The following is a 24,910-nucleotide window of genomic DNA, read 5'->3' as shown; positions in this document are numbered from 1 at the left end:
CTGTAGCCACAGCAGTCAGTCAGACCTGGTTAAAATCATACACATCTGTTTGCCTTCAAGTGCAATCAGAATCTGAGTCAGTCTCATCTAAGTATGAGGTTTAGAACTTTCCATCGTACCAGACATGCTCAATCAAGTATACAGTAGACAAAAACTCGTTGGCTCTGTGTGCAACCCAGGTCAGCTTATGGTTCTATACTCAGCCTGTGTGTGTGTGTGCACCTCCAGCTGCTGAACTGTATCATGGACATGGTGGAGAAGACGCGGCGCTCACTGACGGTGCTACGACGTTGTCAGGAGGCCGACCGCGAAGAGCTTAACTACTGGATCCGCCGCTACAGTGACGCGGAGGACCTCAAGAAGGGAAGCAGCAGCAGCCAGTCACGGCAGCAAAGCCCAGGCAGCCAGGACGGCTCACAAGCAGGTACATACACACACGTACAGTATGCCCCCTGCACACACACGCACACACAAACACACGCACACCCACACCCACACACACTCCACAAGAAGTCAAGCAAGAGTAGTAAAGCTAAGTCAGTCAGTAAAACCCTATTCACTAGGTACACACACATACACACTAAGCCCCTTTAGTTATTCTCTACACCACTAAATGGACGTAAAGGCATGTACATACATTTGTAGACTAATTAATGCCAACTGATTGGTTTTAGTTTTCGAGGATCTTTAGTTAGTTGTGGTGTAGGTCATGTTTGGGTTTCCATCTGACTGAGGGTGACTCTGTCTGTCTGTCTGTATCTCAGAGATTCACCGGGACCTGCTTCACAGGCCAGTGTCAGGCTATGTGCCAGAGGAAATCTGGAAGAAAGCCGGTGAGTGCATTTTTTTGGAAACACATGCACAGAGAGAAAAAGAGGGAGAGAGAGAGAGAGAGAGAGAGTATTCATGTCTGGGTAGAGTCCCACTATGAGTAATTTTGCACATGAAATGTCTACACGTGAAGTTAGATCATTAATCGTTAGATCATTCGACTATTCTACTGCTCTGGCTCGGTTCACTCCACTCTCCGGTCCCCAGACATTCTGGGCTTTGGGTAGCACAGGTGTGGTCTCAGCTCTGCCAGGAAAGACTGGATATACTGCATGTATTTTTCATCATAACAGAGACCTAACACATCCAACACTCCAGCAACTCCAGCAACTGCACTGATTACTGAAAGATGACTCTTTAAATACTTTCAGTAAAATCTTTTTTTTTTCGGGACACTGATTTCATTTTTGAACGATTATAGATTGCAGGGTAGATTGTTTCCATTTGTGCTTTTATCTACTGATTGGTTGGTAGGAAAGATTCAGGATGAGGGGTTCAAAGACAAAAAGCTTCAAAGAATAGACCAGACCACTGGCTTAAAGATGCAAGATGGCTTTCTGATGGAGAAAAACACATAATTTAGCAAATCACATTTGTATAGCATTAACGCTGAGGTGGGAGTGGGTTGGGTGTTGGGTGGCTGCATATTGAGCTTTTATTGCCATCGTTGTGAGCAAATACCAAATACAACTGCCACTCTTCAATACTCAGTCTCTCCATGCAACCATTTTGCAAGATATTACTATATGGATATAAGATATCACCGTCACTAATGTAGAATTCCTTTTCCATCTTCCAACACTATATTTGTTTTATACTATTCCTATCAGTGAGACCAAAGACCATTTTCATGCAGGCATGACAATAAAGTATATTCTATTCTATTCTATTCTATTCCATATTCCGGGGCTTCACGTAGATAAAGAACAAGAATAAAGATGTTAGTTTTCAAGGTTGAGGTAGCATCCTTATGGAATACCATGGACACCACAAACAAAGAAGAACCAGACTGTGCTGCCCCTCTGGACAATCTAGATTCCTTTTCTTTTCCCATCTTTATGTTGCTCAGCAGACCTCCTGTTTATATTTTGTGATAAATATTCAAGTCTCTTAAACAATGTCCTACCAGTTCTGCAAGCCTGATCTGCATTCGCCTTTGGGATCACAACAGAGATGCATAATTTAAATATAAATTGCCTGATTTGCATGAACAATTAGTCAAGCCGCAACCTTGGAGGAGGAAAACAAAAAGGCACCGCCACGCCTCATCATTCAAACGTATATCAGAGTCAAAAGTATTTCGTGGAGGAGTATTAATGATATAAAAAGTATTTACTCACAATAGGCTAATGATAGAAATTATGCAAAAGTGGGCCTGTATTGTGCAGTGTGTCCCATGGTGGTATCAAACTGGAATGTTTAGAAAGCAATAAAGAGAAATCCTTTGATTTTTTTTTGGTTGTTTTTACCTGACTTCATCAATGCGGGGAGAGAAGCCAATTTATATTTCAAATGCAAATGGATGCCTCTAATTCTCATTAACCTCCAAACCCACTGCATCTGCTTTGGAGCAGATCAAACCAAATACTCAAATTAAATGCACTGCAGTTTTTGGAAAAAAAAAGGTTAATTAGAGAGGAATTTACAAAGTAAATAATTACCATTAATTTGGTACCCATTTGAGAATATTTTTTTCTGCTGAATAACAGCACATTATGATATTTGGAATTCGTGAATCATTTGGTAGGCTAAATTTTATTTCAGCCACCATCTTAAAAAAAAGACTATTATTTAGAAGAGGCTGTGAGTGAGATGTGTGTGTGTGTGTGTGTGTGTGTGTGTGTGTGTGTGTGTGAGAAAGAGAGAGAGAGAGCGAATCGAATACTGTACACTGTATATGTCCACACGGCTGGTCCTTGAGGTCTTGTGTGGTGTCTTTCAGAAGAGGCTGTGAATGAGGTGAAGAGGCAGGCCATGTCCGAGCTGCAGAAGGCCGTGGCCGAGGCCGAGAGAAAGGCGCACGACATGATCAGCAGCGAGCGGGCCAAGATGGAGCGCACCGTCGCCGAGGCCAAGCGGCAGGCGGCCGAAGACGCACTGTCCGTCATCAACCAGCAGGAGGACTCCAGTGAGGTCAGCAAAACAACACCACCGTCCATCATCTCTCTTTTTTTGGGCTTATTATGCCTTTAATGTGAAAGGACAGTGGAGATCGACAGGAAGCGAGTGTTGGGGTGGGATCCGAGAGGACCACGGGGCGGGAATCGAACACGGGTCGCCGGCGTACGGTGCAGGTGCCCTAGCCAGTCGTGCCACGGCCGGGGCCTCTTTTGTTTTTCTTCTTTTTCTTCTTTGCCTGGCTCTATCCAGTCCTTACTCTCCCTCCTCTCTTCCCCTCAGTGGTTATAGTCTCTATTTCTCTTATTCTTTTTGTTGTTGTTGTTGTTGTTGTTGTTGTCGTTGTCGTTGTCCTTTGTCCTTCTTCAAGTAAATGAAAAGCCAGAGTCATGTGTAATGGTGGCTCGAGGTTGGTGAGGTCGGGTAGGAGAGGGCAGCAACTGAGTCATATCACCTCAGGCTTTGCTCCCTAGTAGCCCCCCCCCCCTCCCCTCTCTCTCTGTCTGTCTGCATGGCTACACCCCCCCCCCCTTCCTCCTCTGTTTTCCCCCTATAGAGTAGACGTTTGTCAAGGCGGTGCCAATTTAAGAGTGGTGCCGTAGAGGCAGGAGAGCAGAGTGCCGTGATCACAGTGGGAGACCCAGGCCATCTCAGCAGTTATTGGGGGAAACAGACACAGAGAGCACACACAAACACACACACAAACATTTGTCCAAATATACATTCTCATATAGGCCTATGTATACATGCACACGCACGCACCCAAAAAACATGCACACACACACATGCTTGCAGACATAGGGGTGTGCACATACATAAACACAGATATTCTGTCCCCCTCTCTCTCTGTGACACACACACACACACACACACATCTGCCTTTAATTGCTCCCTCTTGTGTTTATGTGCATGTTCTCCCTTGAGGATTCCGTCAGTAGCTGTTTATAACAGGCTTTCCGTCTCTGGTCTACTTTCTGGGTGCTGTCGTAATTACTTTTTTGGGGGGTTGGGGGAGGGTTACACACACACACACACACACACACACACACACACACACACACACACACACACACACACACACACACACACACACACACACAGAGACCCTTGGGTGTAACCCGAGAGGACAGACATTTTGCAGTTAACTAATTACAAACGCGAACTGAAATTGCACTGTTACAAGGAGAGCTACAATGATGCCATTGTGGAGCAATTTCTCCTCCCTACAGTTATTTTGATGAATGCTTATTGCAGCCAAGGTACAGTGTTGAAATATGCTGCATTGGTAGAATAAAATAAAAAAACATAAATCTAAAATATGCTATTGGTATCCAGATGAGAAAGCAATAATAAGAAAAGAATAAAACATATAACACTTTTTGTCAGTATTCCCATAGCAGAGTGCCTGGGATTACGTGTTTTATGGAAAGCACTGAAGGCACATCCTCTCTAGAATAACAAGCCACTGTAATTTAGGCTGCTTAAAAGACCTCATAAGAATACGATGTGACATTTGAAATCCCTTCTGATGATGGAACTCTTCTTTTCCGCCAACACAGAGCTGCTGGAACTGCGGGCGCAAGGCCAGCGAGACATGCAGCGGCTGCAACACGGCGCGCTACTGCGGCTCCTTCTGCCAGCACAAGGACTGGGAGAAGCACCACCACGTCTGCGGCCAGACCCTCCAGGCCCAGCAGCAAGGGGAGACGCCGGCCACTATCAGCTCCTCGGCCACCCCCAGCAGCGGAGCGGTCAGCCCCTCCGACACGCCCTCAGCCGCCACACCCCGTTCCGCTACCCCCGGAACCCCCTCCACAATAGAGGCCACTCCCCGTTAGAGAGCTCTCTTGACCGCAACCCCCCCCCCCCCGAACCCACCACTGTTTTCAATCCCATCCCCTTACATCCAATCCCTGCCCAACGTGACTCAATTCCTGCCTCACATATGCCTCACTTGGTTCGCTGAAGATGCTAGGCTAGCACGCTAGATGCTAGGCTAGCACGCTAACTATGAGAGAAGGGAGAACGTCTGGGAGAAGTTGACTGCTCGCAGAAGGAGGATGAGGTCCATATCAGGTCATATTGACTTGTCAAAGATATTCTTTGATGTTTAAAAAAAAACATTTCGTTCCGTTTTGCTATTGTTGCTATAGCTACTATCACTTGTTCATTCGTCGTTGTCGTCGTCTCGTCTGTGTTTTTGCTTTTTTATGTTCTTGTAAATAAGACAGAGAAAAGATGAACTCCGAAGACAGTAGAGACCTCCAGATGAGAATAAGTGATCTCTCCCTCTTTTTCCCCCCCTCCTCTTTTGAGCATTCTTACGTCCAGTAGCTGGGATTGCAAAAAAACTAGTTGACCTCATTGAAAGACACTTTACCAAACAAAACAAAAACCAAGGGATAATTCATAGCTGTTGCAAAGCAAAGACAAATATTATCTGTGATTGGACAGCCAGGAACAGGAGTAATAAGAGTAAAACAACAACAGAATGCCATGGGGGTACGGGAGCAGGACAAAAACGCAGCGCAAGATGGATGGCACGAGTGTGCTCTGGACTGAACTCTGCAGTTCCACAACCACATGCACAGATGTGCACCAGATTGTGAAGGAGCACAGATGTTTGTCCTTTTTCACCATCCTCCCTGCCTCCCTCCCCCTCACACTTCTTCAAGACATTGAATAATATTCAGGTCAGTGGACTGAGAAATAAGAAGCTGTTTCACAGTGATAGGTAAGAGCACAGAGAGAGTCCAGGACTTGGACATGAGATCGGGACGTCAGACAGGTGGCTGCAGGACACTCTGAAGCACTACTTTCCCTACTGCACTCACTCAGCACAGGAAGTGCATTCCCTCAACTATAAGGAAGTGAAGTCATCAGCCCCGCCCAGCACAAAGACTGTCGCACCCTCACTATGACAGCGTCTGGGTACCAAGGGCTGGAAATTTACCTACCGTTCCCCACGAGGCTTCTCCACATCTTTCTGGAACGTTCTGGACGTTCTCCGGACCCAATCACGCTCTGCTCATAACGTCAGTCTTCAGGCTTTTCTTTTGTCTTCGTTTTCTTCTCCTATTCTCTCGTTTTGTAGCTCCGTTTGTGTTAAAACACTAGTGTCCTGTGCAGTCTTTAATGGTTATTTATTGTGTATGTGTTGGACAATTGTGACGATGCATTATAGTTTTAATCATGGTCACAGACTCATCCCTCTTGCTGGTGCAAAAATGTGGAGAAAAAAAAACCCATCCCTCTCTTTCTTGAGCTGCTTTTACATTTGTCTGTGTTCGTGATAGTTCCCAAGTGGCTCCTCAAGGAGAGAGAGACACTTCTTTCCGTTGCCCTGGAACAGGAAACACAAGCTATCTCTCAGAGCTGCTATTTCACGCGAAATTCAGATCTCTTGTCTGAGAATTAGCATGTTATGTGGAATGCTAATATTTGATGATTTGTACAAGGGACGTACATAACTGTATTTGCACTGTCACAAACTTTCTCTCAGCATGCTTCTTGGCCATTTTTGTCAGTAGAGAGCCATTCCTCACAGATTTTACTCTGTAGTGCTTTGCATAGCCTATCTGTGATTTTTCTTTCTGTAAAAAGGAGAAATTGTATCATGATCTGCTTTTATTAGTAACGTTATAACTTTGCTTTGAGTAAATACAGGCAGTGCATGCACATTACTGAACGCTGAGATATATGTTGTTTTTATAGAAAAAGAGAAAAAGTAAAAAAAAAAATTTAAAAAAGGCAGTAAAAAGAAGAAAAAAACAATGAACTAAATTTCCAAATGCAGAGGCATAGACAGACAGCTTTAACACAACAGAGCACCAGGTCTCACACAGTATTACGACAAAAATTAAAGAATTTAAACATGGATGACAGCCAAAGACAGACATAAAGGACCAAAACCTGACTATCCAAGATCTAAAAAAAAAAGAGATTTGTTCAAATGTACGGTAACTCATAATTTTAATCTCTCTTTTTTCATTTCTTTTTATTTTGAGCCAGCCAGACATCAAGGGGGAACCAGCCTTTTCCTCATTTATTTTAACTCTAAATTTAACCCACTGTCCCCAGTTTGTATGGAGGATATGCCGCTGACTATGACACACCTACTAACAGTATGCACTGCATTTCTTTAAAGTGCATAGTGGCTTTTTTGTAAGAGCAATAATAACTAAAAGTTTGTAAAGCTGTGTGGTGTGTCATGGTGTCAAGTCACTGGTAACGAGGTTTCCCCCTCAAGCTTATATAGCATTTTTTCCTCACTTTAAGTTCTGTTTAATACAGTTTTATTTCCCCTATGGCACTTGTGTGACATCACCACCCTCCCATTGGTCAAGTGGCCCTTGAAAAAGGTGTGTAATTATGACGAGGTTAGACTTCACATGTTTGACATCATTTCAGCGCAGTGGCTCACATAGTGAACAGGGTTACTTTTAGTCCACAATTGGTGGCGGTGGCATCAGTTTCACCATTCGACGCCAAGCCATGGAGAAATGGATAGGATCTGTAACTCATTTTCTTATGATAAGTATTGAATAAAGAAAACAGAACAACCTCCTTTTGATTGGTTGGAGTAGGAAGAGGGAACCCAATGAGCACTTACTTAGATGCACACAGAAGATACACACCCATCCCCACATTCACTCACACACACACACACACACACACACACACACAGAAAAAAAAGTAGGAAATAACAACACAAACAACAACTAATGGTGCTACAGATGCTCACTTGACCTCTGAGGTAGGATGGCGATACAGGTTTAACGTAACGGTGGACGTTTCCTCCTCCCTCCTCTCTTTTTGTCCTTCTCTCTCTCTTTTTCTCGACTCTGTGGGGTTGAAGAATCCAAATAGGTGTCTGACACCCTTACACGTCTCCTCAGAAGCTGCCTGGCAGCAAAGCTGTTTGAACACTAGCGTGTTGTATTTCAAAAATATAGACAATGTAGTGTGATACACTCGAATCTAACCAGGTCAACCTGGGCACACCACAAAAGAAGACAAACTGTATAGATAAACCTCGATAAAAAAAATAAAAGAAGCTCTTTTCTCCTCTTCTTCACTATTGTCTGTTTTGCTACAAAGTCCTCGGTGGCAAAAAACGTTGTACTCTACCTCTGACTGCAGGATAAGAGCGCCAGTGGCAGAGCAGACACTGGTCTAGTCAAACCAAAATGGGTGGGAAAAAAAGAACAGGAAAAAATCCCAAAGTTTCAGGCTCATACAGCTGCAAAACCATATCACTACTTGGTAACAATGCAGACCTCATGAAACCTAATGAATAGAAATGATATCAAAAAGAGAAAAAAAACTTTTCTTACATTGTGTTTTGTCTTTTTCACTCTCTATCTCTCTCTCTCTCTCTCTTACACATTCACACACAAACACAAAAACATATGCACACACAGACACACATATATACAACGTACACATATACTCATGCACACAGATGGCATCAAGGTTTTGATTTGTGAGGTAATGAATTAAGGACAAAAACATAGTGATTGTAGAGAATGTGTGACCTCTGTTTGATATTCAGTTACAGCCGCGCTCTAAGATCAGAAATGTGATTTTCTCCCCCCCCCCTTTCATTTCTTCTTTCTCTGCTGCCCCTCCTCCCCCCTTACCTCCCCCCTCCCTGTTGTAAACATGCTAGGCCGTCTGTCAATGTTATTTAGGTTCACGTTGGGGGGTATATACATAAAGACAAAAAAAATGTTTCTTAAAAAAATACAAAAAAAAAAACAAATGAAAAAAAATGGCTGGTGAATTTCCGCATGCCTCTTTTTTTTACCTACGGGGGAGAAGTGTGTGCACTCTCCAGCTTGAAAAACGAGGGAAGCACTGGGATGATGGAAGGGACCTTCTCAAAGTGACAAATGGAAATGGGTCCATGGGTGGGGATCTGCTCAGCAGAGCGCTGAGAGCTAGGGGTGGATGGGACGGGAAGGGAAGGGAATGGGTTTCTGAGAAATTTTATTGTGAAGATAAAACTCAAATAAATTAAAAGTCATTGTGCAATACTTCATTGAAACATGAACCACAGATTTATGGTAGACTGACACTGAGAGGTGGTCCTTCATTGCTTTGTCAGTATACAATTCAGCTTTTCTTCAAGTCTACTATGTCAGAGCTGTGGTTCTTTGTTTGTTACTTCTTTTTGTTTTCTTGTTTTGTTTTGTTTTGTTTTTTGTTTTCTCTTTTTTCTTGGCCTGTATTCTATGGTCTGTCAGTCTGTGAATCTTTGCAGTATGATTCTGGTATCGTTGTACTCTTTACTGTGTAATAAATATGTTAATACCTGCATCAGATATTTGAATGCTCTGTTTGCTTTCTATGCTGCTGCCTTAAAGAAGCCCTATGCAAGTCTGGTTATTCCTTCGCTGTTTCTGGGTTTTCGCCTGATTTGGGCTCTCATTTTTCACGACATAGCTCCCCCTGCAGCTTCGGTAGCAAGTGACTGCTACGCTAAACCCCCACTAGCTAGCGAGCTAGCCATCAAGAAACCTAGCTAAACACATACAGGGCTCACAATAAAACGGTCGAGCAAACACATTGTTCAAGAGACTATCAAACCATATTACAAAAACGAAGTTCACCCAAGGGTAGGCTACTTACAATTTCAACAGCAACAAAGCCAAGTCGGAGTCCGTTTAGCAGTCTTCTTAGAAACTACAATCTGACTACATTTTCGAGGCCTTCCGCCGAGTCACATCCTGATTTCTTCGGTCCGGGACCAGAAAGTTGCATTTTTATTTTTTTTCCGCGGAGAAGCACTAAGTGGAGACGAAGCACCCACCAAACGACCAAAAAAGTGTTGTAGAACCACCAGAACGACTCTCAACCTGCATAATTAAGGTCATTTTTGCTAAAATTGTTGCATAGGGCTTCTTTAAGACTTAAAAAAAAATTGGTGTGAAATTAAAAAATAGCAACTAAATTGCAGAACAAACAAAGGAAAGTTCAAGAGATAGAAACAGACAGAGTCAAATTCTAAAAATATTTGCTATATATGTAAATGATTTGCAAATTCAATCAACACCAGTGCTGGAACAAAATACAGTTTTTCTATAAGATTGTTGTAAAAGTAGGCACTACATGTGGATAATAAATCATGGCCTTTCGTAATAAAATATCAGATGACATGCTGTAAATGAAAAATTCCACATACTCTTTCAAAGACCAACACAAAAAAAACTGCAATAATCTTAAGCAAGCAATCAATTTCGCTGGAAGTGTTAATTTGGCTGTAAATGCACAAGTAGACAAAGGATGACATCAGTTGTGTTACGACATCCTTAAAGTACAAAGAAGCAGAACGAATTAGCCTGTGGAGCGGAGTTGATATATGCTCTCTTTGTGTACTGAAAAGCAGAGTTGATCACAGAGCATAAATGCCCAGCAGCCTCTACCACAGACCTTCCTAAAGCATTACTTCAACTTAAACAACTAATCAACTCTTCTCAGCATGCAACTATGTAACTATTCATACACAGACATGGCATAAAGCATGAATACACAAACAGACATAAAGTATTATGATGTTGTAGTATAAGGCCAACATGACTAGTATTTAAAACGCTTGCATGGAGTCACATACATGAATGCCTTCATAAGGATCATTGGTGAAAAAACAGCAAATGGCATAAGGAAAGATTGGCATCACTGCAATTACCAGTAAGAGGTAAAAGAAACTATTTAGAATTCTGATACTTCAAGTTGTAAGAGCTTATAATAGTTTATGAGCAAAGGGTTTAAGAAAAATGTATTGTAATGTATTTTGACAGTCTATTTGGAAATGTAGTGTTGTAAAAGGAATATTCAATCTGGAGCGCAAAACTACAGTCAGTAGCCTGCATGGGTGATGGGGGTGGGAATGACAGGTGTGTTTGTCTCTCGTTCATATGACCATATGCCATCAAAATAATTTTGCACATTTTTGTAAAAAAAAAAAATAGTTACCTACACAACCCACAAAAAATGGTAAAACCGGCATAATAGCACTTTAAATGCTTTAGAAGTTGAAAAGGGGTAACAGAATGGAGGATGAGAGGAATGTGTATCACAGGATATGTAGAAACAGAATATCGTCTTCTTTTGTAGGCCTACTTCAATTCTGCCTGTGCCTCCATCCCCCATCCTCCATGTGGTATCAGGGATGAGCAGGTGTGTGTGCGGATGCTGCCTCTGCCACAGCAGCTAATGTCGGCATTCATGCAACAGCCATGAGGGAGGCAGCAGCCCAACACTAATGCTGGCTCAGCGCACACAAGATCTGGGACTGAGAAGGGTCTGGTTACACAGATAGACACCGCTCACAATATGTACCATACGATTTTGCAATGACGAGACCATGGAAATTTCACAGTCGAGAGGACACATTTATTATATATTATGGATACAAGAAAACACGAGGAGGGAAATAGATTATTCTAGAATTTGTTTATCTGTGTATGCTATCTCTTTAAAAGTTCCTATTGTAAATTACAGTGAAAGGGTGATGAAAAGGAATGTGTGAGCAAAAAGATCAAAACAGTTACAACACACTCAGTTACACACACTCAAGAGCACTTTTACACACTTTTTGAGTAATGACTTGTTCAAGAATCTGCTAAGAGTCTTTGTAGAACCTTCTTAAGAACAAATGTAAGAAAATGTATATTTATATTAAATTTATAATGTATTGTATAGTTACACTTTACTTGACAGTATCGAAGAGTGACATAACACTGTCATGAACGTGTCATAAACAAGTCATAAACGTTTATGACATAACGCTTCTGTCATTAAGTGTCATTCGGCATTTGTCAACAAGTTAGGGTTAGGGTTAGAGTTAGGGTTAGGGATAGGGATAGGGTTAGGATTAGGGTTAGAGGTTATGGATAGAACATCATGTGTTTATCCTACTCTTGTGTATTCCTCCCATGTGGGAGAAAAGTGCAGTGTCATTTACTCACATAGGCACTCAAAGCCTTCTGAATCTGTTTGATACATGTCATGCATTGTTGTAGTGGAAGACTTAGGCATTTCTATCCTTGAAAGCAGGCACAAGAGGCTAAGTCCATCTGGCACTCTGAGACATATGGGATTTGGCTCTGAGAGAAAACATTCTCAAAGAAACAGGCCCAAAATTGATTGCACACTGTATAAATGTTTTAAGCACTTTAACACCAAAAATAATCAAGGTTATGCCTCAGACACTTTACTTGTCCAGCTTGATCCAAAACACTCAATGTGTTATTCAAAAGATTCTTGTTCGAGGGAATCATTAATTTATGAGAATATAAATAGATGGTCTACACTGGCGCTTTCACTGGCCATTACAGCAGTAAGATATATCCTTGTTCCACGCTAATCATAGCTCATTCAAACTGTGTCTTTTGAAAGGTTGTCTGCGTCTGGATTGTAGCAAGTGACTAAAGCATTTAAGAAAAATAACCTATTACTGTAATAGGTCTGTACTTAAAGTATCACTTAATTCTGTGTACCCCCTTATGCTAGGTTACTGCCATTAATATATAAACTGTTAATTTGCCAAATTGGTGGCCTAATTCATATGTCCTAACCTTCAGTGACAAGGCCTTGGACTGGACACAAATTGTCTGACAATTAGATTAGACATGATGGCTATGTTAAATACCTTAAATGGCCAATTTAAATGACAAATTTCCTCATTTCTAAAGCTGTTGAATCTATTGAGAAAAACACCTTAGAGACAAGCAAGACCTCCTCAACCTGAATGGCAAAATTCCACTTAGTTTATTGTCAAATCCTTTTTTTGTCCTTTAAATACAGGCCTTTGTGGAGCAGTTCCCCTTATCTTTATGTATTGCCACTTTTGAGTAGATAAAGCCTGGATGAGTTGGAATGCTGTGATATTTCTGCCAGTCTCCGCCAAAATTCATTCGGCCTTCCTTTCTGTTGTTTCTGTTTTGTTATTGTTGTGCAACCCCCCCCACCTCCCTCGTTTTTATCAACTAGCCAGAATAGACAGGGCCTGAATTAAGCAGGCGACTGGAGGACTGCACTTGCCCGATAACAATACGAATGGATCTCCTTGCACAGAGAAAAACAGCTGTCGCCATTATTTGAATGCTTCACCTTTCCCCAGTCCATTAATTGGGTCTTTGATCACAGACCGAGGTGCAGAGAGCCTGATAAGAAATAGGTTATTAGTAAAGTAGCCCGGAGGACTCCGCTGAGGCCTGGCGCAGGCTGCAGGAGATGAGATAAATCCCATAATGCCTCTGTGCGCGGGTGCTGGTGAGTGATAGGGCTGCCGTCTGCCCCCAGAACGCTAGCAGAGCGCTGGAGCAATGCTCCGAACGCAATGATAGCTAATGCAGGATATAAATTCAGCTTCCAGGGATTGAGCGTCGGGATTTAACTCCGTAAAGAGTTTGCCTGTAAATGGTTTACATTTTTTTTTTTTCTTCCGTCGGTTCGTTCGTTCCCCACCGCCTTCCATTTCTAAATCAAACTATGTCACAGAATTTCTCAGCGCTTTCATGGGGCCCGATGGCGGGAGAGCAAAATGTTACCACTGGGCTTTGGAGAAAGCGCGGAGAATGACGAAGAAAAAAACATTCTCCCCGAGGGCCACATAGCAAGAGGCTCTTTGATGTGCACTGGAGCTAAATTTGAGGAATTAAATCTGATTGAATCTAAGCCTGTTTACATTTCCATGTCCGCGGATGAGGCGTTGAGTGATTTGTAACACTTCATTGGGGGGGATCGTCAGAAACTCTCTATCTTGTAATCCGGTTCTTTCTTCCACCATTTAACCCCTTCTCTGAATTTCACCGGGGGGGGCGGAAGACGATGCAACCCCACTGCAGCCCAGTTAAGGTGGTGAGAAAAGCCTAGTGCTATTGAGGAAACACACTTCACATTAAATTACAGAACACAAGGTTATCTTCCCTCTGCACACACTGCAGTGCCCTGGGCTGAGGTAATCTGTTAATAGCATTCAGTCCAAATGTCATTATTAAGGAACTGAGGCAGTACATCTTTGCACAGGCTGAATGATGCATGCGACTGGTCCTCCATCATCCCGGATGGAGCTACTCCAAATGGATGTGGACAAGTAGAGAAAGAAAGAGAGAGATGGAGGAGAGAAAGAGAAAAGAAACAGACAGATAGAGAGGAGAGAGAGAGTCTAACAGCTTGGCAAGGACAAAAGCGTCACTTAAATGTCAGCTAATGGTCTCTGTGGAACAGGGGCTACTGCAGAGTAAGAGTAAGAGAGAGAGAGACCATGTCTTTATCACCAAGGGGGTTCCAGTGAAACTGGAGCCTAGGATTATATTAGTGAGATATTCTCTCAAACATGCTTCCACAGGTTTGGGTCTTTGCCATGCAAAGACAAACAAGTATTCCACCATACAGCTGTGTGTGGCAACAGAGTGTACTGCATTCACACAGGTGTAAATAAGTGAAACTAAGAATTCTGTAATCGATCATTAACCACCAATGATAACACTGCGTTGAATGGCAAAGCAGGCACGGGGGAAGATCATTGATTTAGAAAGAAAGGAGGGACAGAGAGGAGGAAGGAACTTTTTAGGTTTTTGAATGCAAACAAAAATAACCTCCCGGGGATATAAAAAGCCGTTCCCAAGATGAGTCATGCATCATGGCCGAGTTATTATAAATACAGCACTCATGTCCACTGATCTCTAACATACAAATCAAAGCAAATGCAAGTTTCAGACTCCATTTCACTAATGAAATATCCCACACAAAGCAAAAGCATACTTCCATCAAACATCTAGACTGCATGATGACATGGGTGGATGTTGTTTGGACCTTGTTACCTTTTAGCAAGACACCAAATTTGAGTGAGCATTAAAAATGGACGCTGGTCTCAGTATAAGTATAATACTCTTTTGATCCCGTGAGGGAAAGTCTCTGCATTCATCCCTATCCGTGAATTAGTGAAATACACTCAGCACACAGTGAACACACCGCGAGGTGAAGCACACACTAATCCCGACGCAGTGAGCTGCCTGCTACAGCGGCGCTTGGGGAGCAGTGAGGGGTTAGGTACCTTGCTTAAGGTCACTTCAGCCATTCCTACTGGTCGGGGTTCGAACAAGCAACCCTCCGGTTACAAGACCAAAGCCCTTACTAGTAGGCCATGGCTGCCCCATAGACTGCATGATGACATGGGTTGATGTTGTTTGGACCTTGTTACCCTTTATCAAGACACCAAATTTGAGTGAGCATTAAAAATGGACGCTGGTTTCAGTAAACAAAGAGATTTCACTTGCCCCCCTAGCTTAAAAGAGAACATACCGGCAATCCCAGAGGAACCCATCTAGAACCCCGCATATGACCAGCTCAGCTATGCAGGAACACGGAACCTGAATGTGTGAAACTGCAGATGTGGACACCTAGAGCGGCGGCGAACTCTGGGAGTTCCCCAGATGGGCAAGATTGATGGCAGGTGGGAGCTGGAGGAGGAGAAGAAGCCTGCGTGGCCCCCACTGCGTACTTAAGGCATGATTGATGCTGCTCACAGATCCCAGGGCCTCGCCTCCACATAAACACAGCGTGCAGGATGCACACACACACACACACCACACACACACACACACCACACACACACACACACACACACATGTGGCAGACGTAAGACTTGCTGACTCAATTACAAAGTGTTTCTTCTTCTTGTTTTGTGGATGATGCCAAGGAAAAATCTTTGAAAGCACCCAAGCCTCAGGGCAAATCTGCTAAAGAGAGTTTCTCACGAAATATTAACTTTTTGCATGTTTATGAGGCCACAAGGCATTTGGTGCCCATGTTAAGCAAGATGTCATCACCAGATTTGCTTTTTGTGACATCGACTTCAATATTCAATTAACATCATCTCAATGTCATTAATTTTATTCTGATGAATTTAAGTATTTCAATATGTGCCTATTGTTTATTCTGCCATGGGGAGATTTTCTTTGAAAGTTAGATCTAAGCTTGATGAAGCTGCAATCATGTATCCCTCTAGTCTAAGAACATTAGGCAACTTCAACCAACAAGTCTGCATACAGATTGTTTTACTTTATGGAGTGAAACATAAGGTCAAATATTCAAATCACAAATGTGACCAACTGCACTGAGAGTAATTATTGTCAGTCAGCCAGCCCCACTGCTTTCATCATGCAAGCTTTGCCATCAAACCTCGGTGAGTGTGTCATCAGTTCAATCTTCATCTGAGACTTAATCTGATTTATTTACATCTGTGTAAAATCAATCTGCAGACTTCAAAGCAAAAATGGGGTTATCTGTACCTTACATAATCTCTTTGTAAATGACTGTGTTTGAACAAGAAGCACCTCTACCGCAGAGCCAGTTGAAACCTGACACATTAGAAATGAAAAATCCTGAAACCACCTGGGATTGCAGCACTGAAAGCCAATGCAAAGACTGACTCGTTGCAGGGAAACACAGCTCATCTATCATATGCCCAAGTACAGCCCTGCGCTAGCCAAAGTCACACTTAGAGGAAGACACACTAAATGAGGAGCATGTTTATCTCATGCATCACCCACCGAACACACTTAGAACATGCTGAAGCATTTTACTACTCACTCTCCTGGGCCAAAAAAGGACAGTCACAGTTTAATCTAAAGCTTTTGCACAATAATCTTTGGCCAATAATAGCTGAAAGGTGCATAACAGCCGTTCAGTTAATGTGCAGTGTTTTTGCTACAACAGAACCGGCTGCTGAGCCCAGCACTTTGCTAGGAGCTGCTATGTTCTAGAGTGTTCAAAGCAGGCCTAGAAAAATTCCACTGTCCACTCAGAAGATGGAGGATGTGAGAAAGTCAGCATAGAAAACCTGGTGATGTGGCTCTCATCTCCCCAAATAAACGACCTGAGAGGCCTCATAAATCAGACGGGGCCAGTCCGCTCTTTCACCCGGGTCTCTCTCTCACTCCTTCTCTCCGCTCACTACGTGCCGTCACTTCCATGGGAGGAGGACGACAGGATGGGGCATAGAGAGAGAGAGAGAGAGAGAGAAGGTGAATAAGTGCAGCTGACGGCCAGCAGAGTGACAGGACACACCTGAGCTCCGCGGTATGATTAATACCTGTGCAGAGACGGTGTGGTGTTAAGTACCCCGAGTTCCTGTGCAATTTATGGCTCCTGCCGCGGCAGCCCCCACCTCTCCACTCCCCTCCTACACCACCACTGCGGTCTACCCCAGCTGTTGTGCACCTGGACACAGGCCCAGGAGAGAGACGAGTCATCCATCTCTCAAAGGGGCAGAGGAGGGGTGGGGGGAGTGGGTGGGGTCTTAGTAGGAGCTCTCTACAGTTGAGATTTGTGACAGTGTCTCAAAAACAACGAGCAACGGGCTGGACTGAACTGAACATAATCTAAATGAAGACGGTAACAGTTTTGCCCTGATTTGACATCCTCTAGTTTGTCTGATATTACATTGCTAGAGTTAAATGTGATAGTAACAAACCTTTTTAGGTATAGGTTATCTGTAGATGAAACATACAGTGTGCAAAATACAGTTTCATATTTAAAAAATATGTGATTGAAGCCAACTTATTTAGTGCAGCTTATTGGGGTAAATATCACATAGCCTCTCAGAGATACAGTACTTCACTCTGCTTAGGCTTTAGGCTAATGCACCAAATGCTGGATTTAAACCAGACAAGTGTCTTGTGCCTTTGTTGGTCGCCACTTGGTCAGTTTCTAAAATAAGAATCATACCCTTAGACCAACAAGCTTCTGCCAAAGGTCCATTTGATTCAGTGCCTTTCTTCATACCGCTCAATGTTGTTTTATGCCCCCAACGTCATCTTCCAGGCAGCGCTGCCACCGTGGACTTAAAGGCACCTTATCCTAAACTTAACCCTAACCCTAACCTTAACCCATGCCTAAGCATAGCGCCTTCCAGGCAGCGCTGCCTTGAAGACAACGTTGGGGGCATAAAACACCAAGAAACCTTCATTCCACAGACTTAGCATAGGCTGGAGGGAACATCATGGTTCCACTGTGCTAGATTTTTGGGATTTTTTTTATAAAATGATTCCTCAACATACAGTATATCTTTTAGAAAGATAGATAGATAGATAGATACTTTATTGATCCCCAAGGGGAAATTCAAGAAACAGCCTGCTAATTAAACAGCCACTATTACAACAGTTTTCAAACCTATTTTGCAACCAGCTTAATAGTAAAGAATTATACAGAGCCTTTAAAAATTCCTCTCCAAAAGCAGAGGATCTGGAGTCCGTCAGACGAGCGCCGACAGCTTGAAACCCATCCAGAGTGATTTCCTCAGACGGACTCGCCGTCATCCATTCTGTAAGACTGATGGCTCCCAGATCTAAAGCAAATGTTTGACCAAGCTGTTCCACTGTATAATTCAGACCTGTGAGCAATTGGACACATTTGACATGATGCATTTGGCTGTTTAATTATATAAATGCTGAATAAATATTTACAGATGGTCTGTCTCCCTCTCCCTCCTTCTGTCTGTCTGCTTTTGTTTATCAGATCGATCTATCTTGCTCTACAGCAGTCTCTCTCTTTCTTTCTTGGTTGATCTCCCCACTCTCTCTCTCCTCCTCCTCCTCCTCCTCCTCCTCCTCCTCCTCCATGTGATGTCAGACAGCCCTGTTTCATTCTAACCCTCTGTTACTGACTTCTCTCTTTCTCTCACTTTGTCTTTTTTGTTTCCACCCTTTTCCCTCACTTCCACTCTTAGTGGTAGTGATTTGTACAGAAGTGTCTGCATACATACATACATACATACATACACACACACATCGCACATGGGCCTCTGTCCGTGTTCTTGGGCAGCTTCTATGAGGGTTTTCAGAGCTGGAGTGGAAGGCATAAAGAATAGCCCTGAAGCCTGTGATCTTCATGAAATGCCTCTCCATCTCCCATTCATGACAGAGACCCCATTCTCCTCACAACTGCCATGGAATAGCTTTCAGGAGTGACATTTATGGAGTGGGACTCTAGAGAAGGGTGATATTTATTACTGTGCCATGAGTCTGACTTCTCTTCTCATGGGGAGAGGGTGAGGCTGAGAGGGCTGTAAATGGATGGAGGGGGGAAAAAAACAATCTGTGGCATTTTATTTGAGATCTCTTTTCTTATTGGCTGTCAAGGTAGTGTAGACTACCTGCCAAAAGGAAAGGAAATGGTTCTTTCCACAAAGTAGCATAGTGCCATGCCTCCACCATCACATCATCAACGTGTCGCATTAGCAGACCCCTAGCATTGTAGGCGTAACATGAAGTCAAAAGTCTCAATTGCGGGTGACAGCAAAAATGTAGTCGGCAAAGACTTTATGTAAAGGAGGGTCCCCACTGAGCTAGATTGCTTCCAAAATATAGCAAGATGTAAGACTTCAGTGACATCCCCTCACACTGCGTTTTATTTCCTTTCGTTCCTTTTATTCCTCTCCCTCTTTTTTTTTAAAAATGGTTCCAGTTGAGCAATTACTGCTGCTCTGATTTCATCAAATTCCAGATCCAAGCCATGCAAGGTGACAAATCCATTCAGTGAATTCAGCAATAACATGGGAAATGCAATTTCTATTCATTTTGATATTAATTTACAATTCATAGCTAGAAACACACACACACACACACACACACACACATACACACACATACACACTCACCCTCACACGCACACACATAAACACGCACATGCACACTCACACACACACGTACACACTCACACTCTTTCTCTCTCTCACACACTCACACACACACACACACACACACACACACACACACACACACACACACACACACACACACACACACCAGTGACACTCTGAAATACTCTTGTGTGAAATTCCTATCCTTGTATCCTAGTCAGTTTTTGCTATATGATCCGAGGCCCATCCGCTGCACGAGCCAAATCCTAAGCAGCCGGAGTGTCACACCAGGGCCTCTCTGAAGGCTCTTTCCCAGTCCCATGTTAAACGAACACAACAGTAGCTTAAGCAAGTAGGCTGAGGAGGCTGACTTAAGCCAGGTGCTCCAATTAGGCTGGCTCTTTTCCAAAGCATATGGATGCAATGGCATACCGTCGCCAGCTATTAGAGCCGTGTTCTGTTTGCTCTCCTCTGGTCTGTTTGTGTTTGGAGATTTAGCATACTATATTGAAAACAGCAGGAATAGTATTTAGTATACTATATTGAGAACAGCAGGTAGAGCATTGGTCTATTTGTGTTTGGAGATTTAGCATACAATGTTGAGAACAGCAGGAAGAGTATTGGTCTATTTGTGTTTGGAGACTAAGTATACTATATTGAGAACAGCAGGAAGAGTATTTAGTATACTATATTGAGAACAGCAGGTAGAGCATTGGTCTATACTATATTGAGAACAGCAGGAAGAGTATTTATATTGAGAACAGCAGGAAGAGTATTTAGTATATTATATTGAGAACAGCAGGAAGAGTATTTAGTATACTATATTGAGAACAGCAGGAAGAGTATTGGTCTATTTGTGTTTGGAGACTAAGTATACTATATTGAGAACAGCAGGAAGAGCATTGGTCTGTTTGTATTTGGAGATTTAGCATACTATATCGAGAACAGCAGGAAGAGTATTTAGTATATTATATTGAGAACAGCAGGAAGAGTATTGGTCTGTTTGTGTTTGGAGATTTAGCATACTATATTGAGAACAACAGGAACAGTATTTAGTATACTATATTGAGAACAGCAGAAACAGTATTTAGTATACTATATTGAGAACAGCAGGAAGAGCATTGTCCAAAAGTACAGTGTTTTGATGAAGAATGCTGCAAAGATATATTGGTATAAAGAATTGAGGACTGATCCAGTCTAGAACATGAACATATAGAAAATGTACAACAGTAAATTGTCTTATTAAATTAAACCTGAATTTCCTGAATTTCCCCTTGGGGATCAATAAAGTATCTATCTATCTATCTATCTATCTATCTATCTATCTATCTAAACCAAAAATCTCAAAAGTCCCAACAGGACTCTTCTTTATGAGATATTCAAATTTGAACAAAACTGAGATTCAAAAAAGGTAGATTCAAAAACGTTCAGTGGCTAGCCATTCTCTGCAGACGGCTTGCACATCTGAAGTGATCCTTGGCCGTGTGCGGCTTCATGCACACCTGTTCCAGAGGACCATCTCAAATCACTCTTGTCCATGACCAACCCAGTGGAGCCTAACCCTGACCATCTGCACCGCCAGGGAACCTGCTTCAGTAAGATGGATACATGAAGCTGTGACTGGTGCTCAGCTGGTGAACGAATACACATAGAGAGGGAGGGAGGGAGGGAGAGAGAGAGAGAGAGAGTGAGAGAGACAGAGAGACACACAAATACACATAGAGGGAGGGAGGGAGAGAGAGAGAGAGACAGAGAGACAGAGAGAGAGAATAGCGGACAACATTCCTCAAGGACACTCCACCCCCCCAACAGCTGAGACAGATGTTTGGCCACTGGAGCCAGAATGCCACAGGCATGGAGTGTTCCAGAAAAAAAGAAAGAGGATGTCCAGATGCCACTACCTGGGAAGCGCTGGTGTCAGCTGTGCATGGTCAGGCCATAGCACCAGGCCGTAACCCGTGTCTCTGGAGTGCTCCATTAGCCGGGGTGGAGCATTTGAGGGTTTTTCTGCCGTCATAGTTGTACCATTTGGACATGTTTGCGGATACAATTGAATTTTTGCAGCGGTTTCTCATCCTGGAAGTCTTTCACATGCGCAAATCCCTTCTCAAACTGTGCCAACTCCCCAACACAATCGTTTCTTTAATTAATTAGTGACACTCGATAGAGAACATACAGCTATAAGTGTGTACAAACATTTTAACATCATATTTAATAAGATGTTTATGTGGAAATGTCAAGACTTGTCTCCAAGAGAATAGTGTATATATATATATATATATATATATATATATATATATATATACATATATATATATATATATATATATCTTTTGCCAAGACACATAATTATACATCGTGGCTTACAAAAAAAACTCTTCTTGGCCATGAAATAATTTATCCCAGTTCCCATTTCTCAGTTGTAACTTATGGCTCTATCCATTTGTATCGTAACGCCTGAGTTGTACGCGCGAACGTGACGTAATTGCCTGGCTTGTAGCATTTTGTTCCAGTTTGTCTTTGTGGGGAAGAACATGGACGCCAGCAGATATCCCAAATGCGAAACAATTATGTAAGGATAAGGATAAGAAGGTTTGCGTATGTTACGTAACACGCTGAGATGGTGATATGGTATGCATGACCATGGGAATTCAACATAGCCATGGTACAGGTGAAGAGTAATAGGTCCTTTGTTTCTAAGCAAAGCTGTTCTCAATCTTAGCCTCACAGAGTTATAGCTGTACAGTTTACTCACCTCTCTGTTTTATGTATGCTGTTGACATCCCACTGCCACGAGTTCTCTGACAACATCTCTGATGTTCAGGTGTAGACTCCTCATTCTTGCCTTCCCCGGACTGCAAGGACTGCTACTGAGCTGGTGTTGAATCATCCTGTGAAGTATAAGGACAAAATTCTTAATTCTATTTTTCCTCGGGAGTCTTTCAAGTAGAAACATAAGAGAGAAAAAAACTTTTCAAAAATACAAGAAGTGAAGGGGATAAGAAGGGCTGTAGAGAGGGCTGGAGGAAAGGGCTGTAAAAAAGTGTGACCAAAGCATCCAGTTTATTCAACAATAAAAAATAATTCAATTTTGACAGTTCCAACAATAATAAAAAAAAAAAAACATTCTAAAATGAATCTTTCCCCTTATAACCCCTTATCTGAGCTGGTGCTGCCATTTCCATTGTGTTTATGTCTATAGAGCTGGCTAATTATTTCTGCCGTTTCAACAGAACATCAATTGCTTCACAATAGAAGAGAGGAATTAAGGAAATAACCACCTTTAACCGCAATTCTTTGAAGCTAAATGCATACCAAAACATTTAGTTCATTATAGTCTAATGCTAGCAGGAAGCTTTGTAATTTAACCAACAATCGTGTCAGTCAAGTATGCAGCGCTGTACAAATGAATTGGAAATTACATTCTCTTGATAAAAATGTTATATTTAAATGGCTTTGTAGTGGGCTTAAACTTGTTTATGGACGACAAAACAAAAACAGTACTACAACAGAGTATACTAGTTCAGTTTCTAACATCACATTCCAATTAGGCCTGAACTGATGAAAGAGCTCTGTGTTTCAGGCTTTATTACGTCCCTATTGGCCTGCGTATGACTTCACATTAAACGTAACCCTACCGTTGATATTCATCAGACACCATGTCTCATATGTTAATATTTGATTTTGAGTTAAAAGAAGCAGGCTGCCAATTCAGTCTGTCAGGTCTATTATGTGTTTATACAGTATCTTTCACAAAACAGATAAAGAATCACATACCTCAAAACACTCATTTTGGAGAGTTGTGCTGTATCTGGAGATTTTGACCTGTATTCATATCCATGGATCTTAAGAAAAAATCAATAAGAAAGAAATGCCTCTTAAAATCAAAATAATGATGTAAAACTGCTCCCACTGTTACGTCTTTCTGAGGCAGGGAAATCTAATGCAAGAGTTGCATGAGCTGAATTTTAAAAAAAGATGTTATGAACACGTTATATCTTCTAGTTTCTAGGCTGCCTAAAGAAATCAATTGGCATTTAATAATACAAAAATATAATCTCTCTAAATACAGGCAAGATGTCGTGCAATGATTCCACAAGAACAGAACTGGACCCAGCAGTAGAATCAACAGACTGAATTAGCGGAGTTGGTTTAATTAATGTGTCTTATTATATTCAATATTTTGAAATAAACTCAGGTCATTCAAACATTCTCCAGCCTTGTATACGGCAAACAATTCACTATGCAGGCAGCATTTCAGAAATGTAAGGCAAGCACTCACAGACAACAGAAAAGCAGAGATCATGAACTTCCAAACGAAGGTTCAAGGCAGATCTCAAAAACATACACCACAAGTTAATTATCCAAGAACAACGGGAACCAGGAGTAGTCCGTCAATGGGTTGAAAAAAACAACATCTCTAAGGCACACACAAGGACTTGACCTAACTGGACTTGACTAGACTAGACTAGAGAAGAACTTTACATTAGACAAACATAAAAGCAGACAAGAGCAAGAACCCCTCAAAAGAACCAGAGGAAAATAATCCAGCAAAGAAAAGAACATCAGACAGGGTTTAAATACTCAGGACTGGCAAGGTACAGGATGGGACTCAGGTGAGGGGTAAAGACAGGGATACACGGAACAAGAAGCACAGGAAGTAAACAGAAGCATACAGGAAGTGATAATGTACAGAAACACAAGACACAATCCTCTGGAAGTTTGTGCTCAAAGCTCAACTAGCATCAATACCATTGACAACCCACAAATCACAAGCATTATTTGACACTCAAATGAATGACCGCTGGTTGAGTCATGTTTAATTGTGGGTTTATATACTGAAACTGAAGAGTTTATTCTAGGCTTCTGTTTTGAAGTGTAATGATGTGTGGCACACAGGGTTTACAACAAACCTGGAAATAAAGAAGACTAAGTTTGTTTGGAATTCACAAAGAACAAACATGTTTGATGTCCTTTTATGGGAGAAATAGCAACTTTTACTTCAAAAATCAAAGACCATACCTTCCACCCCACCTCACCCCTGAAAGGAAAATGAGAAGAAACTCTGGCTTGCTTTTCCCCACAGTGCGTCCCACAGTCATTACGGGAAAAATGTGGAAACTTCCGAAGAGTGAAAACACAAGATTAAAGCATGTTTGTTCTTTGAAGTTTCTGCTTTGGATGGTGGATTTCTCTGTCTTTACCAACATGGGTGTTTTTGCTGCGTGAAAAGGGGAAAGGGAATGACCTAAAACTGCCAAAGAACACAGCGGACTCATCAGCAGGCGCTTTCTACCAGCCTCACCCCCA

General features: G+C 42.2%; 1 protein-coding gene and 1 long non-coding RNA gene across 5 annotated transcripts in view; one reads left to right on the top strand and one right to left on the bottom strand.

Moving 5' to 3' along the window:
• runx1t1 (RUNX1 partner transcriptional co-repressor 1) overlaps nucleotides 1-9,275 on the top strand; it is a 62,187-nt gene extending 52,912 nt beyond the window's left edge. For 2 of the 4 annotated variants that reach the window (XM_042077165.1, XM_042077163.1), the window contains exons 8-11: nucleotides 229-424; nucleotides 765-833; nucleotides 2,774-2,964; nucleotides 4,509-9,275. In XM_042077165.1, the coding sequence (XP_041933099.1) occupies nucleotides 229-424; nucleotides 765-833; nucleotides 2,774-2,964; nucleotides 4,509-4,787 (735 nt within the window). In that variant the 3' untranslated portion in view covers nucleotides 4,788-9,275. The remainder of the gene's footprint in view (nucleotides 1-228; nucleotides 425-764; nucleotides 834-2,773; nucleotides 2,965-4,508) is intronic. The other 2 variants (XM_042077164.1, XM_042077166.1) reach the window with 2 other exon arrangements.
• LOC121695965 lies at nucleotides 3,013-24,571 on the bottom strand. Its single transcript, XR_006026208.1, has 3 exons — nucleotides 24,558-24,571; nucleotides 17,577-17,580; nucleotides 3,013-3,158 (listed from the first exon to the last, which is right to left on the bottom strand). It is a non-coding gene; the product is annotated as an uncharacterized LOC121695965 (long non-coding RNA).
• Nucleotides 24,572-24,910: the final 339 nt, after the last annotated feature.

This window comes from Alosa sapidissima, chromosome 21, assembly GCF_018492685.1.
Source record: "Alosa sapidissima isolate fAloSap1 chromosome 21, fAloSap1.pri, whole genome shotgun sequence".
NCBI lineage: Eukaryota > Metazoa > Chordata > Actinopteri > Clupeiformes > Clupeidae > Alosa > Alosa sapidissima.
This window is presented reverse-complemented; position numbering and strand designations above follow the sequence as displayed.